General features: G+C 36.8%; 1 protein-coding gene and 1 long non-coding RNA gene across 2 annotated transcripts in view; both read right to left on the minus strand.

Moving 5' to 3' along the window:
• Positions 1-1786: 1786 nt before the first annotated feature.
• Positions 1787-8317, minus strand: LOC140335250 (interleukin-21 receptor-like). The gene is given in 2 exon segments (XM_072417747.1): positions 1787-4770; positions 7806-8317. Coding segments are annotated over 2 exon segments (948 nt in total). The 5' UTR covers positions 7938-8317; the 3' UTR covers positions 1787-3954.
• Positions 8318-8638: 321 nt separating this feature from the next.
• LOC140335252 (uncharacterized) overlaps positions 8639-20863 on the minus strand; it is a 17377-nt gene continuing 5152 nt past the window's right edge. The window contains exon 3 of the long non-coding RNA XR_011921675.1: positions 8639-9924. This is a non-coding gene — a long non-coding RNA (uncharacterized lncRNA). The remainder of the gene's footprint in view (positions 9925-20863) is intronic.

Genomic DNA, 20863 nt, shown 5'->3' on the forward strand with positions numbered 1-20863 from the left:
TTTTGTTCGTATAAGGCATACTATTGGAAACACTCTTACTGACTTTGCTCTTGCTGCTTACTGTGCAACTGGACCCTAGACCCTATGTTTGTGGTTAAGACACATACATAGGGTCTAGACACATATTAAGCTTTTCGATGAGATCAGTTTATAAGTGTAAAATTTCCTCCAACTGTGACATTTGCAGAAATCAGCCCACAGCCTAGTGTTAGAATAGGGGACGTTTTACACCAAAGTCACCCCACCTACACATGACTTTTGTAGACCACCCAAAGCCTTGCTGATTGGTAATGAAACAGTGGCCTTGTGCTTTTTTTGAACTTTTCATATTACTCATTCATACTAACCTATATGTATCCATTTGCTAAATGGAAACAAATAATTGTCGTATTAATTAGTGTATACTAATATATGAATATATACATAAATCTATGAGAATTATATGACGAGTCAAGACAGGATGAAAGCTGTCCATAAACATTTATAATATTTTTTTTGGTCATAAGGCCATTCCACTGATAGCTCATTCACTCCAGTGGATGGGATGAAAAGTTGGGGAACAGCCCAGTTAAATGTCTTGTATAAATCATGTGATCAAGCCCTCATCCTATCATGGAATGTTATCAGCAGGGTTTTGCACCAGTGGGCGCCTATTTTTTTGTTTCTTTCAGTATTTGTAAACTAAAACAAAAAAGCAGACAGAGACATTAATACTGGTCTTACACATACTAATAAAAAATATATTGTTGATCAAATCAAAGATGTTTGCTGAGCTGTAGTAAATCACACTCAAACAAGTTTGCCCATCACTAATGTGGAACAAGGGAATACATTGCAAAGAGGTCAAGAAGAAGAAATAAAAAAGGAAGACGGCTTTTCTACTTATATTCTACTGTCCTTCTCAGTGTCTACTACCTTTATTTTACAAGAGGGGAAACCAAAAGAAACAGGATTGTCCTCCGTGTGGCTGGACTGCGAGTGGAGGGGGTTTGATTAAGGTCAGTTCTTGTCCCCCCATCCCTCGCCACTCAATAGCCAGGTGGACGCCTCTATGAAACGATCTCACTCCTCAGGCAGTGATTGTTTTTCTTGTTACCGTGTCGAAATTGTGATTTCAGGGAGCAAGGAACTTGTTTGAAATTTTCTCCTTGGCAAGGAGAAGGAGACCTTCTTAAAGGTGTTCTGCTCTTAAGGAGCTGCGCGATGTTGATGTGTTACCATATTAATTAGGACTGTACATCACCCAGGGATCCCAGATTTGGTCAAATTTATCCATTGTGTTGTTAAGTGTACAAGTGAGCTTGTCATTCATTTAATTCATTTTTGAGAAAATGGGGTCTAGGGGAATGGTAACATACTTCCATGCCTTGTACCAATGTTATGCAGGCAGACAGTGACATGTGTTTGGTCAGTTTCTGTGGTTTAGTACAAATTTTGCAGCGGATCTGCTCAAATATACCAGGTCTAAGGTCTTCTACTCTGGACATGGAGCTGGCAATTGAGGGTATCCAAACCACAAAGTGAAGGAAATTGAAGACCAAGTCAAATTAGGAAACAATCAGTGAGGGGAACTAGATGAAGTGTTTTATGATTAATAAAGGTAATAACAGGCATTTTATGGTTTCTGCTCCAAGGTTGGACCTTTGTTGAGCAACTGTCCCCTTTTATCATTAACGTGCGTGGGAGAGCTAAGAACTCCTTTGTAGACCCCAAGAGAAAGAAATGATCAGTTAATGATCCAACTGCTATTCAGATTCTTGTGATTATTTAAAACAACAAAAGCAGCAACACTTATAAAATCTTTTATTTGCAATGTTCACTGTCACATAAATCCATGGAACATAATGGCAAGTCGTTTTTACACAACAATTAAAAAGCAAATCACTTTATAGAACAAGCTAAACATAGAAGGAATTGCATGCAAGTAAAAAGAAGACAATAAGAGGGAAGAGTCATTTAACTTTCTTGCTTCTGGAGGTTTTGCTACCAAGTGTAGTGAACCTTTAGCAGCATGTTTTGTTAAATGTTTCTTTTCTGTTGCTTCCATGACTTATTATACTTAGGTAAATATTACAAAAAGGTCAATCTTTTTTTTTTCACATTTTTCCACTTTTGAAATATACATGTCAGGGAGATTTCAATGAAAATATAGATCTTAAACTACAAGGTCATCACCTGGCTTTGATGTGTGTTGGTGGTTATTTTATAGTCATGTGCAAGGCAGCAAGAACAGTGAGTGTAATTAGCAGGGATAGGTTTGCTATCAGTTCTAAGCAAATCTGTATTTTGCAGGTAAAAGCAACAGGTTTTCTTTATTATCCCCTTCCCCAGCACCATCTACTTTCTTGTCTTTCATTCCCCCACCCCTCCATGTATCTGCTGCAAGAAAGCAGAACACATTGGGCCTGATTTATTAAAGCTCTTCAAGGCTGAAGAGGATTCACTTCATTAGTGAGGCTGGGTGATCCAGCAAAAAAGGAATAGATTGTTTCAAAGTAATTTGCTAGCAAATTTTTTAAATCTTGACCAGATCCAATTCAGGTTTGCTGGATCACCCAGCTTCACTTATGAAAGTGCATCCTCTCAAGTTATGGAGAGCTTTATTAAATCAGGCCCATGGTATGTTCAGGTAAGGAGGAACATTGTGAACATGTGATTGGCCCGGAGCAGTCGATGAGTTCCAGGATACACTTATCAGCCTTGTGTAACCTCCACCCAGAGTAACTAGAACTAACACATGGTTTTCTTTGCACACATCTAGTGGTCAAATGGAGCAGCAGAGAGTGAAGGTGACTATGTGCTGCTGGGGGGAGAGGCATCAAAATAAACTTTTAAGCTAGACATCTGGATAAATTGAAAGAACAAAAGTTAACAAATTAATACAATTAGGTCTCCTGACAATCTGTGTATTTGGTTGTTTAGCTGGAATTAAAGTTTGATATTCATTAAAGCAGACCTATGATCAGGGTTAGCCTTTTTTCTTTTTGTTATAAAGCCAAAAAACGTGTTTGTTTTCTTTGTTCTAAAAGAAGGGAAGGCCCCTAAAGACTAATTGGAAAAACCTGAAGCATCCTGGGCTACATGATTTATGTATCCCAGAAGGCACCAGGTTTCCTATTCAGACGGAAGGGGAAAGGCCTCCCCCTTGTAAAAAAAACAAAACACTTTTTTTTTTGCTTTATTAAAATATTATATAAAAAATTATATAGTGGGGAAAAAAGAAAATAGAAATGCAAACAGAAGTATTGCACATGGTGACCAAAGATGTATTACTCAATTGAAATCAAGAATCAATAAAGGAATCTAGTTGGTTGGCTAGCTTGTCTACCTTGTTTAAATAAAAGCAATGGCCACCATGGCAGAAACCTTAGCAAGGAGTTATTAGAAGCTATTTGTGATTCAGTATTTTAACCTTCCTATAGGTATGAAATATCAGAACAGAGTGGATTTTTTTATCTCCATCTTAAATTATCCGTATTTGCTACATTTATAGGCCATCACAGCAACTGCACAAAGAAATTACGATTAGACCAGGAAGGACAAAATAATTTAAAACAGCAAACAGATTTAAAATTTAACACTTCAACTTGGAGTTAAACTATATCTGAAATGTTTTGATTTGAATAGAACAGGGAAGAGTTAGATTTTTTTTTTTATTGTTTTTTGTGTTTCTAGTTGGTAGCAGAGTTAATCTTGATGATCTCATGAATTTGGATGTCTTGAGCAAAATCTTAATATTAGAATTATATATAGCAGTTTGGATTTCCCAAATGTGTTCTGAAGAAAAAGGCCCAACGGCTTTTTCAAATAATGCCAGACAATTTTTTTTTGCCCAAAAGTGTCTGCATTGATTGAACTAATACTTATGAATATTTTAAAAAGGACCAGGATGCTGAGTTTTTATATGTTTGTATCTAAAGGCACAACAGTATTTAAAGACCTAGTTTAGGTACTCTATTCTATTAGGGTTTCTGTTACAGATTCAGCTGGTATAGAATGACAGGGCACCCACTGTTTCACATAATTTCTTTCATATACGCCCTCTTCTCCACTGTAAGAGTCTGAATTATGTTGTTTTGATGGTGTGCCACTGTTTCCAAAATCACTGTCCACTGGGCTTCCACATTCAGAATCACAGAAACCACTGTCTATAGTGTCCAAATCTAAGCAAATTCTCGGATAACGAAAGTCAGCACTATTTGCTGAGTCTGGAGAAAGGGAATTATAATTGTCATTGTAAAAAACATTTTCATCATCATCCTGGCTTGGAGAATCTTGAAACTCCCATCCTTCTGGTGAAGCTGGCAACAAGTCCAAAATATTTAAATTGGGTCCTAGGCAATCTTCTTGCATTTGGAAGTTGGAGTGAATTAAGGAGCCTGTGGTAGCCTGTGAATCTAATTTACGGTCAAGCATGAGGTCCAACATGGTGCTGTTGTCACTGTCAAGGTTAACACAAGGCTAGCTGTCATCTCCACTCCTATTAATGTCAGCTTCAGGACCATCTCTGGTGTTAAAGTGAGGACAAGCCTCAGTGCCTATTGGTAGGCTCCCAGAGTCCTTGTCTAGAACAGCTTTATTACAACCACCGTTAGTGCAGTCTTGGCTGTCTCTATTTGGCCATGAGTTGGTAAGTAAAAACTTGTGTTTCTCCAGGCTGTTGAGATCCTGTCTTGATGCAGCCTTCAGCAAACTCTGGCTGTAGACTTCAAATATTTCTGGAAATTCTGGAAATGGTTTTGCTTGGTAGTAAGAAGAACCCAGCCAGCTCTGTAAGACAATAAATCACTGATTACGTGGCAGTAAAAAGATCTTTTATAAGTCAATAATGGGGATTTCCAAAAGGCTTGAAATCCCCTATATGTCTGGGTCCTTCATGGAGAACCATGAAAGGTCTTATCTGCAAATTGGTATGATTCCATCTATTTTTTTCTATTATTTAGCTAAACCACTTTACTTCATATAGGGTGTTCCTAGGATATTGGTAATATTGTTTTTTCTAGAATGAACATATAACTTTATTATTGTCTGTTCTATATTTATCTCTCTCACTGAAACTCCATACAATGTTCTACATAGTTAGATAAGCCTAATCTAGCATATGTGTATTTGCTGAATATTTTGTATTCTATAATATATTTAACAAAACAGTTAAGGTTAGCCTGCTTACCATAAAAATAAAAGGATCCCAAAATTGCACTTCCTGGCTGGGAGTAGTTAATATGAAATATGTAGATATTATATTTTACATTTACCTGACTAGCAAAAACATTTAATTCAAAATTATGAACAAAATAAAGAAACTATCTTTAAAAACAATATGCATTCAGTAAAACCTGCAAACAAAGGAAATATGCTAGTCACGCAGATGTAACCTTTCATCTTTATGTCTGCTAGAAAACAATGGTTAATGGTTACTGTTAGCTTGTATTTTGTATTAACCTCCTGCAACCACATCCTTCATGTTTGAAGTGACATTGACAATAATAACCCAGTGGCTGCAAAATGTTTTTTTATATACATTTTTTAGTGGAATGGTTAATACAGGTAGCCCCCGTCTTACATACTAGTTAGGGACTATAGGTTTGTTCTTTAGCTGAATTTGTACATAAGTCGGAACAGGTACATTATTTTAATAAATGCAATTAGGAGCGATGTTTGTCTCAACATATTATTAGGCAATGTGGTGTCAGTTACTGTATAAAATCCTCACTGTGAGTTATTCATAAACAAAGCACAAAAAAAAACTTTATGGAGCCTAGACATTCATTAATGTCTGGAGCTTTGGTATGCAAAAAGACTGCAGAGTTTGGCTTTGTCATTAAAGTTACAAAAGCTTGCAGGAGAGCTCAGTCTCAGCTGTGTTTAGCAAAAGATTTATTCTGCAAGTCATGCAGACCGCCCCTTCAAGCCTCCATGCTGAACAGGAGCGAGCAGGGAAGCAGCGTTCGCATCTAGGAGTCGTCCGTATGTCAGATGTCTTTAACCTGGGGATTACCTGTATATTAATTGTTGAATATTGAAGAATAAAGATACATTTTTTAACCTTTCTATCTATTTTTCTTTATATTTCCAGTATTGGTCACAGATATTGTGTAAAGGTTAGATTTGTATGTTCACAGACAGTTTATTTTACCAAAAAGAATGCACATAATCATATCTTTTTGTTGGTATGTGTCATTACAAAACAAAAGTAAAGCTACCCTGTAAAAGGAAATGCTGTGTAATTACCTTTCCAGTTTCAAATAACCCACCTTAGCTACCACCACCACAATCTATGGTTCCTCTTGTTGGTTTGTAATGATCTGGAAATGAGTGGATATAACCCCAGCGAGTGTCAGCGCCTAATAATAGACAACTGTTGTGCCCTGGGTACCCTTTGTTTTATCTGCTTAAAGCTGAACCCCAGCCTTACCTTTAGACTTGTACAGTTGTACAGCTTTATTTTCTGTACTGCCATTGCTTTCTCTGAGATATATATATATATATATATATATATACTATACTGCACACTGCACGATTTACACAATTGTCACTAGAAGATGCACACTGCAGATAGTGCCCACATCCTTTATTGCTGGAAGACAGTTATCTAGTGCTATCCTCCTCAGTCTTATGGTCCCTGCACTGCCTCTTTCATTCGTTGAATTTTATTTCATATGTTGCACCTATAAACCCTCCAGCCTGACATTGAATGTTGGGGTAGATCAGGCAATGTATGGAAGAGGAGACAGAATGTATGGAAGAGGTAGTGTTTAATTTGTTTAGGCAGATGTGAATGTATGTCTGTGCATACATGTATGAATTTATGTGTGCGCATGTATGTGTTTGATATATCCATGTATAAGGGAGGGTTGGGATACTGAATTGGATTCTTTTGGGGAGGTGGGTAGAAGGTGGTGGAAGTGGTTTGTTCTGCCTAGGGCACCAACAAGCCTAGAAATTACCCTGTTTCTTATCATTAAATCTTTACAGAACTAACATTGCTAAATAAGGATATAGTGCAAAATTGCCACATAAGATTTTTTTGTGTATGGTTATGTGCCATGGTTTGCAGGCATGCTATTGCTATTTTCTTCTGTTTAAAGACTTCCTCTGAGGAAGTGGCAGGATGCTGACATAACTTTTGTCTGCAAAATGTACAAAACAATTTGATTCACACATATGTTGTGGTTACTTTAATTGCTGGAGTTTTAAACCTTATAATATAATATGACCATAGACATTAAATAAAAGCATCTCCCATGTACAAGTGTACAATCTATCATAGCTCCCCTTTAATCACATCTGCCTTTTTCTGCACCAATTGTCAAAGCACTTGCTGTCTCCTCCCTTGGAAGGGCAGGGTTCTCCCCATCTTAGCTAAATTTGTTCTATCAAATGTATTGCTTTTTGTATTTTGTAGCATTTGTACTGCTGAATGCACAAGTGCATATCACAAATTATCAAAGGGGCTGTTTATTGTTTCTTTCTTGCATGTAAGCATGCCAAGTAAAAAAAATGTAAAGATTGTAAAAGCTTATGAGAAGAGGAAGTACTTTTTTTTTGTACAGATCACATGATTTCTTGCTTATGATGCTTATGTAGATCCAATTATAGTATCATTATCATACTGCAAAAACAAGCTAAGCATCAAGCTTCGTTACGCAGGTCTAGGGTATGTTACCCTTTGAACTTAGCATATTCATTATCTCACTCCTACAGACCCTCTCTATATAATACCATTCTCAGTGCTAAAAAGTCACTGGATGCTACATCTACAAATGAGTAATAATGGAACATTTTAGAATATACATGTTTTTTACCTTAAAATCTCCATGATGTACCATGTAGAGTGGCTTAAAGAAAGGTGCAGGGTTGGGTATTAATACCCACACATTCTTCCATAAACTGACAAGAGAAAACAGAAAATAGACAATGACATTTGCTTTTATCATTAGCAAGGTTGACAAAAGGTCATTTCCTCTGCTTTAAAGTACTCTCATCAAAAGAGAAGCGTTGGCATTGCCATTGTTGGTCTACTTCTGAAGACTCATGTCCTGAGAATGACCACCAAGCAGGTAACATTTTCCAGAAGGAAATCAACAATGGTAGGTTAAAAAAGTATTTTTTTGCACAGCGGTTTAGGAAACTAAATGTCATCAATTTAGGGTTTAGATGTATATAATTGCAATGAGTACTCTCCTAGATCAGTAACTCAAATTACATATTAACATACTAATATTTAGGCATCAGCAAGAAAGACAAACAATTAGTTTTCTCAGAGTAAGTAAGACTAAGAGGTTTCATTTTCTCTGCAACCCACAGGATTCTCCCCTAATTTGCAGCACCAAACCCACTTCTTTATTATGGTAACAAAGCTTAGAAACGGGTTCGAAAAAAAGGAGATTGATGTTCTTGACATTGTAGAAAGATTACCTGAATTAAATGTATTCTCCCTCAAGAAAAAGTTTAACAAGGTATGGACACTGGAAGGGCTACAAGCACCCCAAGCTGCTAGATACCAGATACCACATGTTTATAGATACTGTTCAGATGAAATAGAGATGCAAAGTAACATTTTTACTTGTGTATCTACCTTGTTTCATTTGAAACTGAAAAGCATTAGCTTCAGTTTGCAATTGATGTATATAAAGCAACCTAGCAAATGTTTTATTTGAGTAAAATGAGTTTTTATTTAATTTCCTATTAAACTTTAATGCATTTTATTCAGCTGTAATAAACTTTGTATTACATTCTCCCCTAAGCCAGATCTGTCACTAACATCCTCATAGGTGTTTTCCTGCAAACTCTGTTGGCAAAACACTGCAATGTTAAAAATGTGCCTAAAGAAACTTGCTGGAAGCCTTGGTAAGCATTTTTTTTGATTTCCCCAAAAGTTTTTTCCCATAATGCAGCTTTTTGATAGCAGGAGGTGGTTTGTATGTGTCTGTGTTGGACAACCAAATAAGCAGACTTTGCATTTTAGCACAATATTTGCTTAAACTATTGTTTCTATTACTATTCTATTACTTTTTTACATTTCCTTTTACCAACTGTAATTAAACTCTAAATAACTCTTTTATATATATATTTTTAATTATTTTTAAGTATTTGAAGGGGTGATCTTTCCCTTTTTTGTATTTACTGCTCCATGGGATACATATGTCACATATCCCGGGAAGCTGTGGGCTGCTCCTTCTGCACATCTTGGGCATGCCTAGAAGGGGCTTTCATGTGCCATGAGATTGGTTCTTTTTCTTTTTATTCTTACATTTTCCAGAAGGTGCATCACCCAAAAAGGCAATTATGTTGTTTCATTGCATTTTATTGTTAGGCTTTCTAAAATGTAAATAAATATAATGAGTGCATGCCGAATCCACCACCGGCCTGGTACTGCTATATGACCATTATGTGTGGGTCTCCATGTTGGAACATTCATGTATTTAAAATTATGAAAGCAGCTGGAGAAGTATGAATCTACCAAATAGGGTACATAGGCCACCAATCTGACAGCAAAATATTGCCACTGAAGCACATCAAAAATAAGAGACAGGTGATTTAACCAATTAGCATACACACAAAAGCAAAAAATTAGTTCTAAATGGACAGGGCCATTACACATTTTACCCGTGATGGATTAGTTCACAAAGATAAATATGAGCGTCAATGAGTCATTTCTTTGAAACATTTATTGCCAGTCAGTATTTGAGTCAGCACACGTTTTATGTTTAGAGGTTTTGTATTGATGTGGCTTAAAGGGGAAAAAAATATCTACAGTGAACCTGTGGTAAAAGCATCGGAACCCAAGTAAGACCACATTGAAAGCACTAAGTATGTAGCATTTTACTTACCTGCCATTGTTAAGCTGCAAAAAGATAACAACAGAACCACTATTGCTTTACTTCTCCTCTTCATTTTTCTAATGACTTATGTTGTTTTTTCCTGTATAAAAAAGAGTAAAAAATTTGCCAATAAGAAAACATTTGAAACTAACAAAATAAGCAATGAAACTGTAAAAGATTAAGTAGTAATACATTCCAATACAAATATTATATTTTATAATGCCTCTTTTTCTTATCAGTACACAATTTTCAACTTAGCTTTTTTATTTCAAAGGTTTTTAAGAACAAAATTTAAGGAGTATAACCAGGATGGAGGGTAAAAGAAACAATAACATCAGTCATTTATTCTCGCCATATACAAACGATAGAACAAAATGTATTTGACTTAGCTTTTTAAAGGGTACTCTCTGCTGTCTCCCTTTTAAACTGTTACCCCAAAATGGTATGCTTAGGGCAGGTTCAGACCTCTCTCTGGATTGATCGATCCTGATTGGCTTCCTGTGGCTGGCACCAAAGAGCCACCGTCTGCACATTTGACAGCTGGCAGCAGTGAGAGGCACTGCTACTTATCACTGCTGCCCCCATTCATTCTCTGTGGGGCTGCTGCTGCTGGGAGAAGCCACGTCTAGCCCTGAGGAAGTAGTTCCCTGACATGAAGAAGCGGGAGACACTCCAAAATCTCACTGCCAGTGAGAACATAGCCATGAAATCTGAAGAGGAAGGCCGTGTATGTACATACTTGAGTATATAAATTTAGTTACTGCAAGCAGGGCACATAGGATTAGCAGGTCCAATATGTAAAATAGAATAAAATAAAGTTGAATTGATTATAATATACAGTAATTTATTAAATGATTTGGCATTCAGTTAAAATCTCTGCTGTCCAATATTGATGTTTAAAACAGATCTATGCCAATATTAAGAAATTTATTAGATACATGGTATTGGTAATCAGACCTAAAAACTGATGTCAAGTTTTTAGGTCTGATTACCAATACCATGTATGTTTTTTTTTTAATTTATTTTAATTTATTTAAGAACAAATCTTATGCCTCCTTCTCTATTTGTAGCCTTCTTAGTAAATTTCAATGGTAACGTTTTTGCACAGGCTAACAATAATACAAACAATTTTCATTTATGAAAATCCAACCATTCAAGTCCATGCCTTGCAGTAGCAAGGAAAAGTACAGCTGAGGGGGAGTGATGGAAATGCCAGAGGCAGCCAATATGGAGCTAAGTCTTATGAGTGGCCCGCCCCTGAAACTCCATCTTCATTGAAATAGCACGGCTACTAAAATTCCGGGCATTATTTGCGTCTTTAAAAAAATGCGGGGCCATGCATAGGCAAAGGGCCCGCTGGTCTATAGTAGTTGCGTTATTTCAATGCAGCGCCGTGCCAGCTGCAGTTCATATTTAGGATTCCTTTGGGGGCCAAAAAAAGGACTTGGGGGAGATTTGGCCCCCGGGCCGGAGTTTGACACCCTGCAAATTTTGCAAATAACACTAATTACTGTCATAAGATCGCTCACTGTACTGTACCTATAGAGGAAGCCATAGTTGTCACCCACACTGCTCCAAGGATTTGGACTACAAACACATTTTCTCTTTTACATGGGGGCTGAGGAATTAGTAGTTTACAGGAGATATTGTAAAAGGGAGATGAGATTCTGTGTGCTTTCATGTCAGCTTTGAAACAGTGGCAAGGACACTGGTTTCTGGCCAGATTCCAATTTTTTCTTGTACTTGCTGAAAATGTTTTATAACAAGAAAACAAACACAACCAACACTTTTAAAAACTAATAGGCTGCATCATATGAGGTGAGATCTCCCTAATGGGACTATGGGAATGCAAAATGAACCATGTGGCTCTGACTTTAATCTGCCCAGCTAAAAATAGGTTTATGTTGCTGTTTGATTAGAAGAGCTTTTCTCGCATTTTTAACATGGGGGAAAACTTGAAATAACTTTCAGGTCTTCAGGGCAAACCCCTCTATAATTACTATATCCACAGCATGCAGTATATTAGTGTTGTTAGTGGAAAGAATGCCTCTCATATTGCTGGCCATTGGGAAGAATGTCACCTATTCAGATAGCCAAAGTGATCATTGGTGTCAGGTAAACTGAGAGGTCCAAATTGCTCATTGCTCAAGGAACCCCTAGCAATATCTAGAAGAAGCCTAGGATTCCATGAAACCCTGTTTGAGAAACATTGGTGTAAGAAAGAAACATTGAGAAACATTGGAGGAAGAAAAGGAAATTTGCAAACGGCATTAAGAACCTCAACAAGGCTCTACTTCAGGCTCTACCCCATAATTATACAGATAGGAAATAATTGCTTAGCCCAAAAATGAAAATCCCTTCTCAGCCATTGCTATGTATCTGAAGGTGTGAGTATTTGTCAGTGCGGTATCACCGTAGCCACAAGTCCCAATACATCTTTCATTTCCTGAAGCCTAATATTTTACATTCAGTATTCTATTTTTAAAATATTCTATAATATATTCTATATTGTAAAAAAATGAGTCATATTAAAAAAAACATATATAAACCCCTGAACAAAATTTTAACATATTGCATCCCCGCAAGCTTTAGATATAATTATATATTTTTTTAAATTATTTTTTCACCTGGTAACCCTGCCAGTAACACATTTCCTCCCCTACGGTGGCAATGCTCACTCGCTATATCTGGGAAGAAGCAGAGTTGTCACCCTAGAACAAGAAGTGTCTTAGAACTACAGATGACATACAGTACCCATTTGCTTCCCCATAACATGGGGGTAGGTTTTTTGTTGTTTAGAGAGAGAACTAAGCAAATAAAAAAGTTATCGACAGGGTTTACAACACTTTTATTTGCTTTATGTATTCCAGCTGAGAACATTTCCCTGTTCTGAATGATTGCCTGTGTTTTCAAAGATAGTAAAAAAAGGAGAGAGGAAATATTTAAATATCAATACACGTTGAAAATTGTGCTTTAGATCACATGATCCAATGGGACATCCATCATCATATAATCAAACTGTCATAGCACAGAGATACTGTATATAAATATAAGTCTTTGATAAAAGCAATCCAATTGTCAAAAAAATCTAAAGTTGCTATAATTGTATCCTCTAACATATACTGGATGATCCCTGTTTTTAATAATATCTGTTTTCCCATTGGGAAAGTTCCATTTATAACTGGACAGGTAGTAAATGGAGATTTCCGCAGTGGATAAATAGATAAAAATAAAAACCTGAAATATTATAGTGCTAAAAAATTTATTGTGAGTCCAGTATATTTTTTAAACAAGAAAATTGTTTAAATCAAACACTTTTCATGGCTCAACACTCAATTCATCAGGGCTTGGATACTAACAGTAAATAAGATGCTCATTAAAGAACAGATCTATATATAGTGGTACTTGTTTGGATCACCAGTCAGGAAATTTTTTGCCCTCCTATCATGTGAAATAAATATTTGCATTATATCTTTGGAGCTTTAATCCTTCAGATGAAGAGTTGCCTCCAAAATCTTGCTATTCCTAATTTTGGTTTAGCATTCTACAAGCACATCAAAACTTGAACAATAAAGCCGACAAAGTTCTAACTTTTCTGCACCTAGTCCAAATGAAAAAAATAAAAAAGTTATAAATATTAAATAGCTAAACAAAAACACACTCTATCATTCATTTTTTCAAAAGGTGGAAAACAAGACGTGTAATTATTACCTCTGTTTAACTGTCCATCATCTATGCTTTTGCAGAACCTACAGGAGAGTGTAATGACTCTGCAAACACAAAGCAGCCGGATGAAGAGACAAAAATGATGTGCATATAGGTAAGCTTCTGTGTAATTGTCACATTTGTCACTGATGTCATACGTGAGGATGTGGTGGTGTGGGATGTGTAGATAAACTGCACCTACATGATGTAGTTCTGCCTAAAAAGGTGGCTGAAGAAGTACATACTGTCACACTGTGACGTCAGATGCAACAAAATTCATAGTAAACACATAAAGAGTCTGATTAAAAAAGTACTTGAGTTTTTAATATTTTGTGGTAATGGTGGGATGTAAGAGAAGTATTTTGTCCTTCAGATAAGGATTAAATCTCTCTTTCTCTCATTTTCTTTCCTCTCTCTCTTTCTCTCTCTGTCTGTCTCTCTCCCGTGCTGTATATAAATTACCTTTTTATACTTTAGTGCCCTTGTGCCACATTTCACAGTGGATAAGTGCTAAATACTCAAGTAGTGGGAAAAACAAGGTACATTAAAAAAAAAGGAATTTACTTCCCCTAACTGCTGTGCCAGGTGGGGTTGCATCTGAAGTCTGCTAGGTCAAAGAGGACATTTTGTTGGGTGGTATTTTCACTTTTAAAATGTGTACTGGGGTAGTAGTGCAACTTTGTACTGGGCGACATTTTTGACTTTGGGTGAGGGTAAGATTTCTATTGAAAGGGGGGAGAATTTGGGAAGGATTTATTCTTGAAGGGAGAACTGTTGGTGGGTCTGGGCATTTTGCTGGTGCAATGTGTAATATATACACACTCCTCTTCATTCTTTGTATTACATGCACCCAGGTCAGGAATATTGTGCCAGTAGGCAGGATGGTGTCTCTTTGCATTACCTGTGCATGTGTGTGGAAAAGAATGGGTCTTTGCTCACAAGCTTGCTATTGGTCATGCATATGTACGGAGGGACACACCATCTGTCTGTGCATATGTTGATGTGGTGCAGGTGCTTTCACAGGTGTGTGTGCTTGTGTCTCATCAATGGCATCAAACAAGCTTTTTGAATTTGGCCCTTGCAGAAGATCGATACTGAGCTGTTGTACCTGTGACCTGTTATCCCATGCTTTCTGATTGTCATCCTGTTACATGCTGGGCAATTGCAAAGAGACCACTGCTTTCACACAAAAAGGAGAAATCGTTTTCTCTGGGCCACCATCAGAAATGTCTGGTAAATTACTTCGGTCTCCTTCCCCTATGTCTAAAAGTTTCAGCACACCTTGCTCTTTTGCTGCTTAGCTCCAAACTTCTACTTGCACATGGCTAGCCAGCAAGTGAGCTAAGTGCAAGCAAAGTGCCAGGATAGCCAGCATGGAAGCCAGGTACAGTCTACGGTTCAGGCTCTATTGGCACCTAGCACCCTTACTGGCTATTCAGATCTTCCGCTTTCAGCTGGCAGCAAAATGTGTGCGTGGCTACATAACACTGAATATTGCATGTGGTCTAACCACCTGGGCGGTTAGCCCGACCTTGGTTCGGGGTAAGTAAACTTGCTACTATCGTTTACCCCGAACCAAGGTCGGGGTGGCTAAAAATATAAACATGCGTTATATTGCAATCCGATTGTTATACAACATTGAATAACAATCAGATTACAACTGAAAAAAAATACTTACCCTGTCCCCGCAGCTCCTCCGGAGACGTCTGTCCTCTTCTTTCTTCATCCGGCGTGTGCAGTGACGATCTCCGGGGGTTATTTGCGGGCGGAAAATTCAAATCACTTTGTATTGAACTCAATACAAAAAAGCTGTATTGAGTCCAATACAAAGAAATCTTTATATAAAATATATATAATTGTATTAAATATATATATCATATAAGCTACTGTACAGGTACATTACATTATACACTATTTTTTTTGTTTTTTAAAGATTTTTTTTTAAAGATTTTTATTTAAAGATTTTATTTTATGTTTTATTATATTTATGTTATGATTAAATTTATAAAATTTTGGACATATTTCGGTGAGTTATGCGGTATTTCAGTGAATTATAAGTAATTATTGAGTAATTCGGTGAATTATAGCCTACAATCTAAAATAAATTTCAATGCAAAAAATTTAACACTTTTTGCATGGAAGTACGGAATTTCGGAAAGAATTAGAACACCCGGCATTCGCGCACGCGTCCCTCGGCGGTTTCTGATGATGTCAGTGCATGCGCCTGTCGATGGGGGTCGTAGTGGGAAATTCAAATATTTTGTATTGGATTCAATACAAAGTCCTGTATCCAATCCAATAGAAAATAATACAAAATATATTTATGTGGTTTTGTCTATAGGTATGTGACGTTGGACTCTGTTTTAAAATTTACCACACTAGGGAGGTGTTTTAGAAAAATATATTACTATACAGTATACCGAATTATTGCATTTTCAGTATTTTTGATTTATTTATGTATTATTGTTTAAGCTGATTTTTGTGTTTTTTATTTAATTTTATTAAAAGTAATTTTTTTTTTTACATGATTGTGTGTTTCAAACTTTTTTTATATTCAGGATATCTACTAGACCCTTGTTCGGACATATTTCTGTAAGTTACAGGTCTACAATTTAAAAAAAAAAATTCATGAAAAACAGTGTACCGCTTTTGGTACAGAAATCCAGACGTTGGTGAAACGCCCAGGTGATTAAAGGAGTGCAGTTAAACAGACTTGAAAACCTCAGAAAATGAAAACCTCAGTGACAGACCCCCCAATACAGACCTTAGTGACAGACCCCCCCAAGACAGATTTAGTTCACTCCATAAAGTCTTTAGTGACTAACCTCAGTAACAGTTCCCCAGTGCAAACATTTTCTGCCTGATCCCCCCCCCCTCCAGTTACAAACCCCAGTACCAGACTCCCAGTGCAGACCTCAGTACAGACCCCCCCCCCGCCATTGTAGACCTCAGTCACAGACCCTCAATACATACCTCAGTGACAATACACCATTTTAGACCCCCAGGCAGAGCATTACTATCTGTTACATGCACCCTGCAACTCCTTCTGCTTATTTCTCCATGACCAATATCTAGCCACTGAGGACAAATCCCTTGTGGATGCAGGAGGAAAAATCTACCAGATAAACATGTAGTAGGGTGACAACACAGCAGCACAACTAGGATACAGTTGTGCCCTTCAAGATTACAAGGTATATTTGTGCAAGCTGAAGATTTAAAAAAAGATTATAAACAACAATAAGGTTACATTAATATGGTTACATTAATATGGTTAAGCTAGGGTGAGATTTTACTGACTGGGCTTAGAGTTAGAAAATGTTAGTATTTCAATTAATATCTGAACTTACAATTTATCAACATTCCACTACAAATCAGGTTTGCATAGACTCTGCCAATACATCTATGCTGTATTTGCCTCCTGTGCATGTACTGCAAGGTATATAATAACACTTGCAACATTCTTCAAACAAAAAGATGAAGCTTTTCAGTGTGGCCTATAAAAAGGAAAGGCATGAACAAAATGGCCATGTTAATTATAAAACATTCTGCAGCCTTATGCTAAAATATTCCCTGCAGAAAAAGAAAGCATTAATCTAGGTAATCAGAAGTTTTAGTTCAGAAGGTTCATCATAAAAATTATTTAAAATAAACACAAGAGTGGGTTTTGGGCAATCTTTTTTTAAAGTTAAATTTATTTAAAAAAGTATCAACTAATGTCAAAAGATCTTGTTTTGTCATCTTTATTGACAATATATTAGCAACCCTTCTCCATGTTATCTCCTCTTATTTGGCAAGTCATTTTAACTAATTGGTTGGTCCTGGTTTAATTCAAATGTGTACCGATTCCCAGGGGGGCACTGTCTACCTATGGCTAGCCTAAGGCCCCATTGCAATCTTTGAGGTGTGGCTTCACACCTATTACCACATGTATTTCTGCAATGTACAGTGCAGCTCATAACAAGTGCTAGTTTGCTTGGGTGTGACCCTATTACCACTCTGCGTGCAGATCCAGTTTAGCAGTTTGCAGAATCCCCAGCCTCCATTAAGTCACATGCACTCTGACCATATCAGCATCCCCAGCAGACTGTACGCAGTTGGAGGGGATTATTGTCCTGCAGCCAATGAGTAGATTAGTTCCTGTTCATGATCCTTTCCCTCTACTGGATGATAGTAATAGCCTAGGCACAGGTTTTCTGACCTTCAACTTGCTACCTGCTAATTGCTCAGCGATATTCTGCCCATTCGACCCTGATATCACTCTCACCTCACCTTTTTCTCTATTGCTCTGATCTCAGCCTGTTCTGATGACACTTATCGCCTGCCCCAATTTCAGACCGCTTTGACAAGTATTGTTTGTATTGTGCCGCCTGCCCCCACCCTAGTACAGGATACAGAAAGCCACATATAATTTGGGAGAATTCCACATATAATTTAACAAGACTGGCCTGCCTTTGGTACTTTGGGTTGACCTCAGTTTGGGATGCTTCTGAGATCATTTAGAATTTATTGGCAGATGCATTTGTCCTACAATTGACCTCCTTTTCATCTGCATTTGACCTGTTTCAAACAGCACTAAAAATGTGGCTAGAAAATATGTCAATCAGTTACTCCATTCAAAGGAATAGAACTTCTGATTGTCAAATTAGCGTAAATCCAGTATGTCAGTCAAAGCAATGCTAACTGCTATAAAAATGTAATCCTCCTTTATAAATGTGGCATTATAAAGTAGTTATCAGAAAAAGGCACACAAAGAAATGACCATTTGTTATCTAATTGTTACTTTTTTATGAATAAGCTCCATAGTGACATGGCTATGAACCCTCCAACCATACCAGTGTATTATCTACACAATAATAAGCCTATGGTAGGGATACTGGATCATGAACTGCTCTGGGAGACATTTAGTAACATAAAAATTGGCTCTATGAAGTGCTCCATAATACATCTGCTTTCTTTAAATGTATAATATTATTAGTTATGGTACAATTACATTGTGACCCCCTACTGCTCCCTTCTCCAGTCATATGTCACATCTTCCATGTCCAGTGAGATCTAGAGCAGTGGTCGCCAACCTTTTGGACATCATGGACCACTAATTTCACGGACTCCGGACACACAACCCCCCCTCTGGTCTGAGCCTGCAAGCCGTATGGGAGACATAGTCCGCAGTTCTGGCTGGAGAAAAACCCCCCACCAGTTGGCGACCACTGATCTGGAGTCTATTAAAGATTGATTTTTTTGTGTTAAAATATTTTCTCTCTTTAATAAGACTTTTTCACAGCAGAACCAATATATAAACACTGCCTTAAGTTGGTTATTTCATATTACTAGGTTCTCACTTTTAGGTTTCACCTATCTTTTTTTTTGGTGTTTTTTTGAAGTTAGCCAAATTTATAAACTTGCAAATTAACAATTTAAGAAAAAGTTTTCAGGTTTTCTACTGAAAAAAGCAGTTGTATTCTAATTTAAATCTGATACATATAAAAATTCTGCACTCATCCCTCTTACCTGGAAAGACTTTTTTATATAAAGATCTCTATATATTTTATTGGGAAACCAGTGGGTGAAATCTGCCTCATAAAACAGCAAACAAAATGTGATTCATCTTGCAACTGCTTTATGTGTAGGCCCTGAAGATCATATCTATGGCACAGTAGATTATACACTGCTCAGGTAGTAAGTTAAGATCTGGAAAAAATATATATATTAGCATGGTAGCAGCAACACAGATGCTATTGTTATTTGAAGAACAAGGTATAGAACATCCAATAGGATCTTGTACTAGCTATGGATCCAAATGTTTTCTATACAACTATACAGCTGATGAACTTTAGCAAGGAATTCTTTTGTATAGAAAACCATAAAAAATGTGCAATATGTAATTTGCAGTTCTATGTGTATAGCATATCTAGTCTTATCCAAGTGATTTACTGTGGATCTGATCATATTTAGGTATATTAGTATACCTGAAGATAAATATTAAATTATGCATGTGACCACTTACAGAGTAAAACAATATATTTAATATTATTAAACTATTGTATTTTATTATATATATGTGTGTGATGTATATTTATTTGCTTTGGAGAAGACCTTAGAATTAAGGTCCTTGTTAGAATTTGAAGAAAGAAAAATAACTTGTTAGAATTAAAAGAGGTAAATTGTATTTATTAATTAATGTAATGTAATTCTATATTTATGTGTGAATTATTGTATTGATTTATTATCTTACACATCTGGATGTCAAATCTAATATTGTAATCTTTAATTCTGTCAATAAAGTTTATCTAAAGCTAAATCTTGTATTTAGTATTTAATTATTTTAGAGGATGTCTTTTGAATTCCTGTCCTGTTGACACAATTACAGGAGGACATCTCTTCATACTGAGGGTAATCCCCTCATTACCAGTTGTCATTGGAACAAGTAAAAACCCCAAATGTTGGATTCTCCATTACTTTATTCCCAGAGACAAGAGGCAACAGAACAAATAAAAGGGTGAATCTCTCCAATAAAGCTACAGACAGCAATAAAAGAAAACCATTGGAGATTCTACTGTATCACCAGTTTGCTGGCAGATGTGATGTCAGATGTGGTGATGCCCACCTTTTCTGATTACCTATTTAATGATGGTTAGTTGGCGATGTGGAGCTCCTGCAGGCAGACACATACTGGCATTGGTATTTGTGAGTTTATTTTTTTTTTTCTTAGAGATAAGCTATACCTATAGGTTTTCGGGGATTCCTTCTTGGACAGGATGTTTAAAGGGTTACGCTCTCATCATATTATAGTTTTCTATATTAGGTATATCTACTACTTTTGCCAAGTAAGGGGGTTATCCTTATGGAAGGTGTTATTTAACCACCTAAGCGATAAGTCCAACCTTGGTACAGGCTTCAAAAAGTTACAATTATCGATAAACCCGAACTTTTCTCACTGTATGAAAATACAGTGAGAAAAGTTCCGGTTTATCGATCACTTACCTGGTCCCGCTGAGATCATCCATCGTCGTGTTCCAGTGTCGTCCTCCAGCGTCGGGTGTCCTCTCCGGGAAGAAGAAGCCGGCTGGCTTCTTCTCCCTCCGTGCGTGTACGTCGGCGCGTACAATGACGTCGGCGCGTGTGTGGGAAATTCAAACTGAAACTCATTCAAACACATTTTGTATTGGATTGAATACAAACTCCTGTATCCAATCCAATTCAAAATAATTCAAAATAGATACAAAGTATGTAATTGGTAAATTCAAACTCTCATTTTGTATTGGATTGGATACAGGAGTTTGTATTCAATCCAATACAAAATGAGAGTTTGAATTTTGTTCTCATTTTGTATTGGA

The sequence above is a fragment of the Pyxicephalus adspersus genome, chromosome 7 (assembly GCF_032062135.1).
Source record: "Pyxicephalus adspersus chromosome 7, UCB_Pads_2.0, whole genome shotgun sequence".
In the NCBI taxonomy this organism is placed as follows: domain Eukaryota; kingdom Metazoa; phylum Chordata; class Amphibia; order Anura; family Pyxicephalidae; genus Pyxicephalus; species Pyxicephalus adspersus.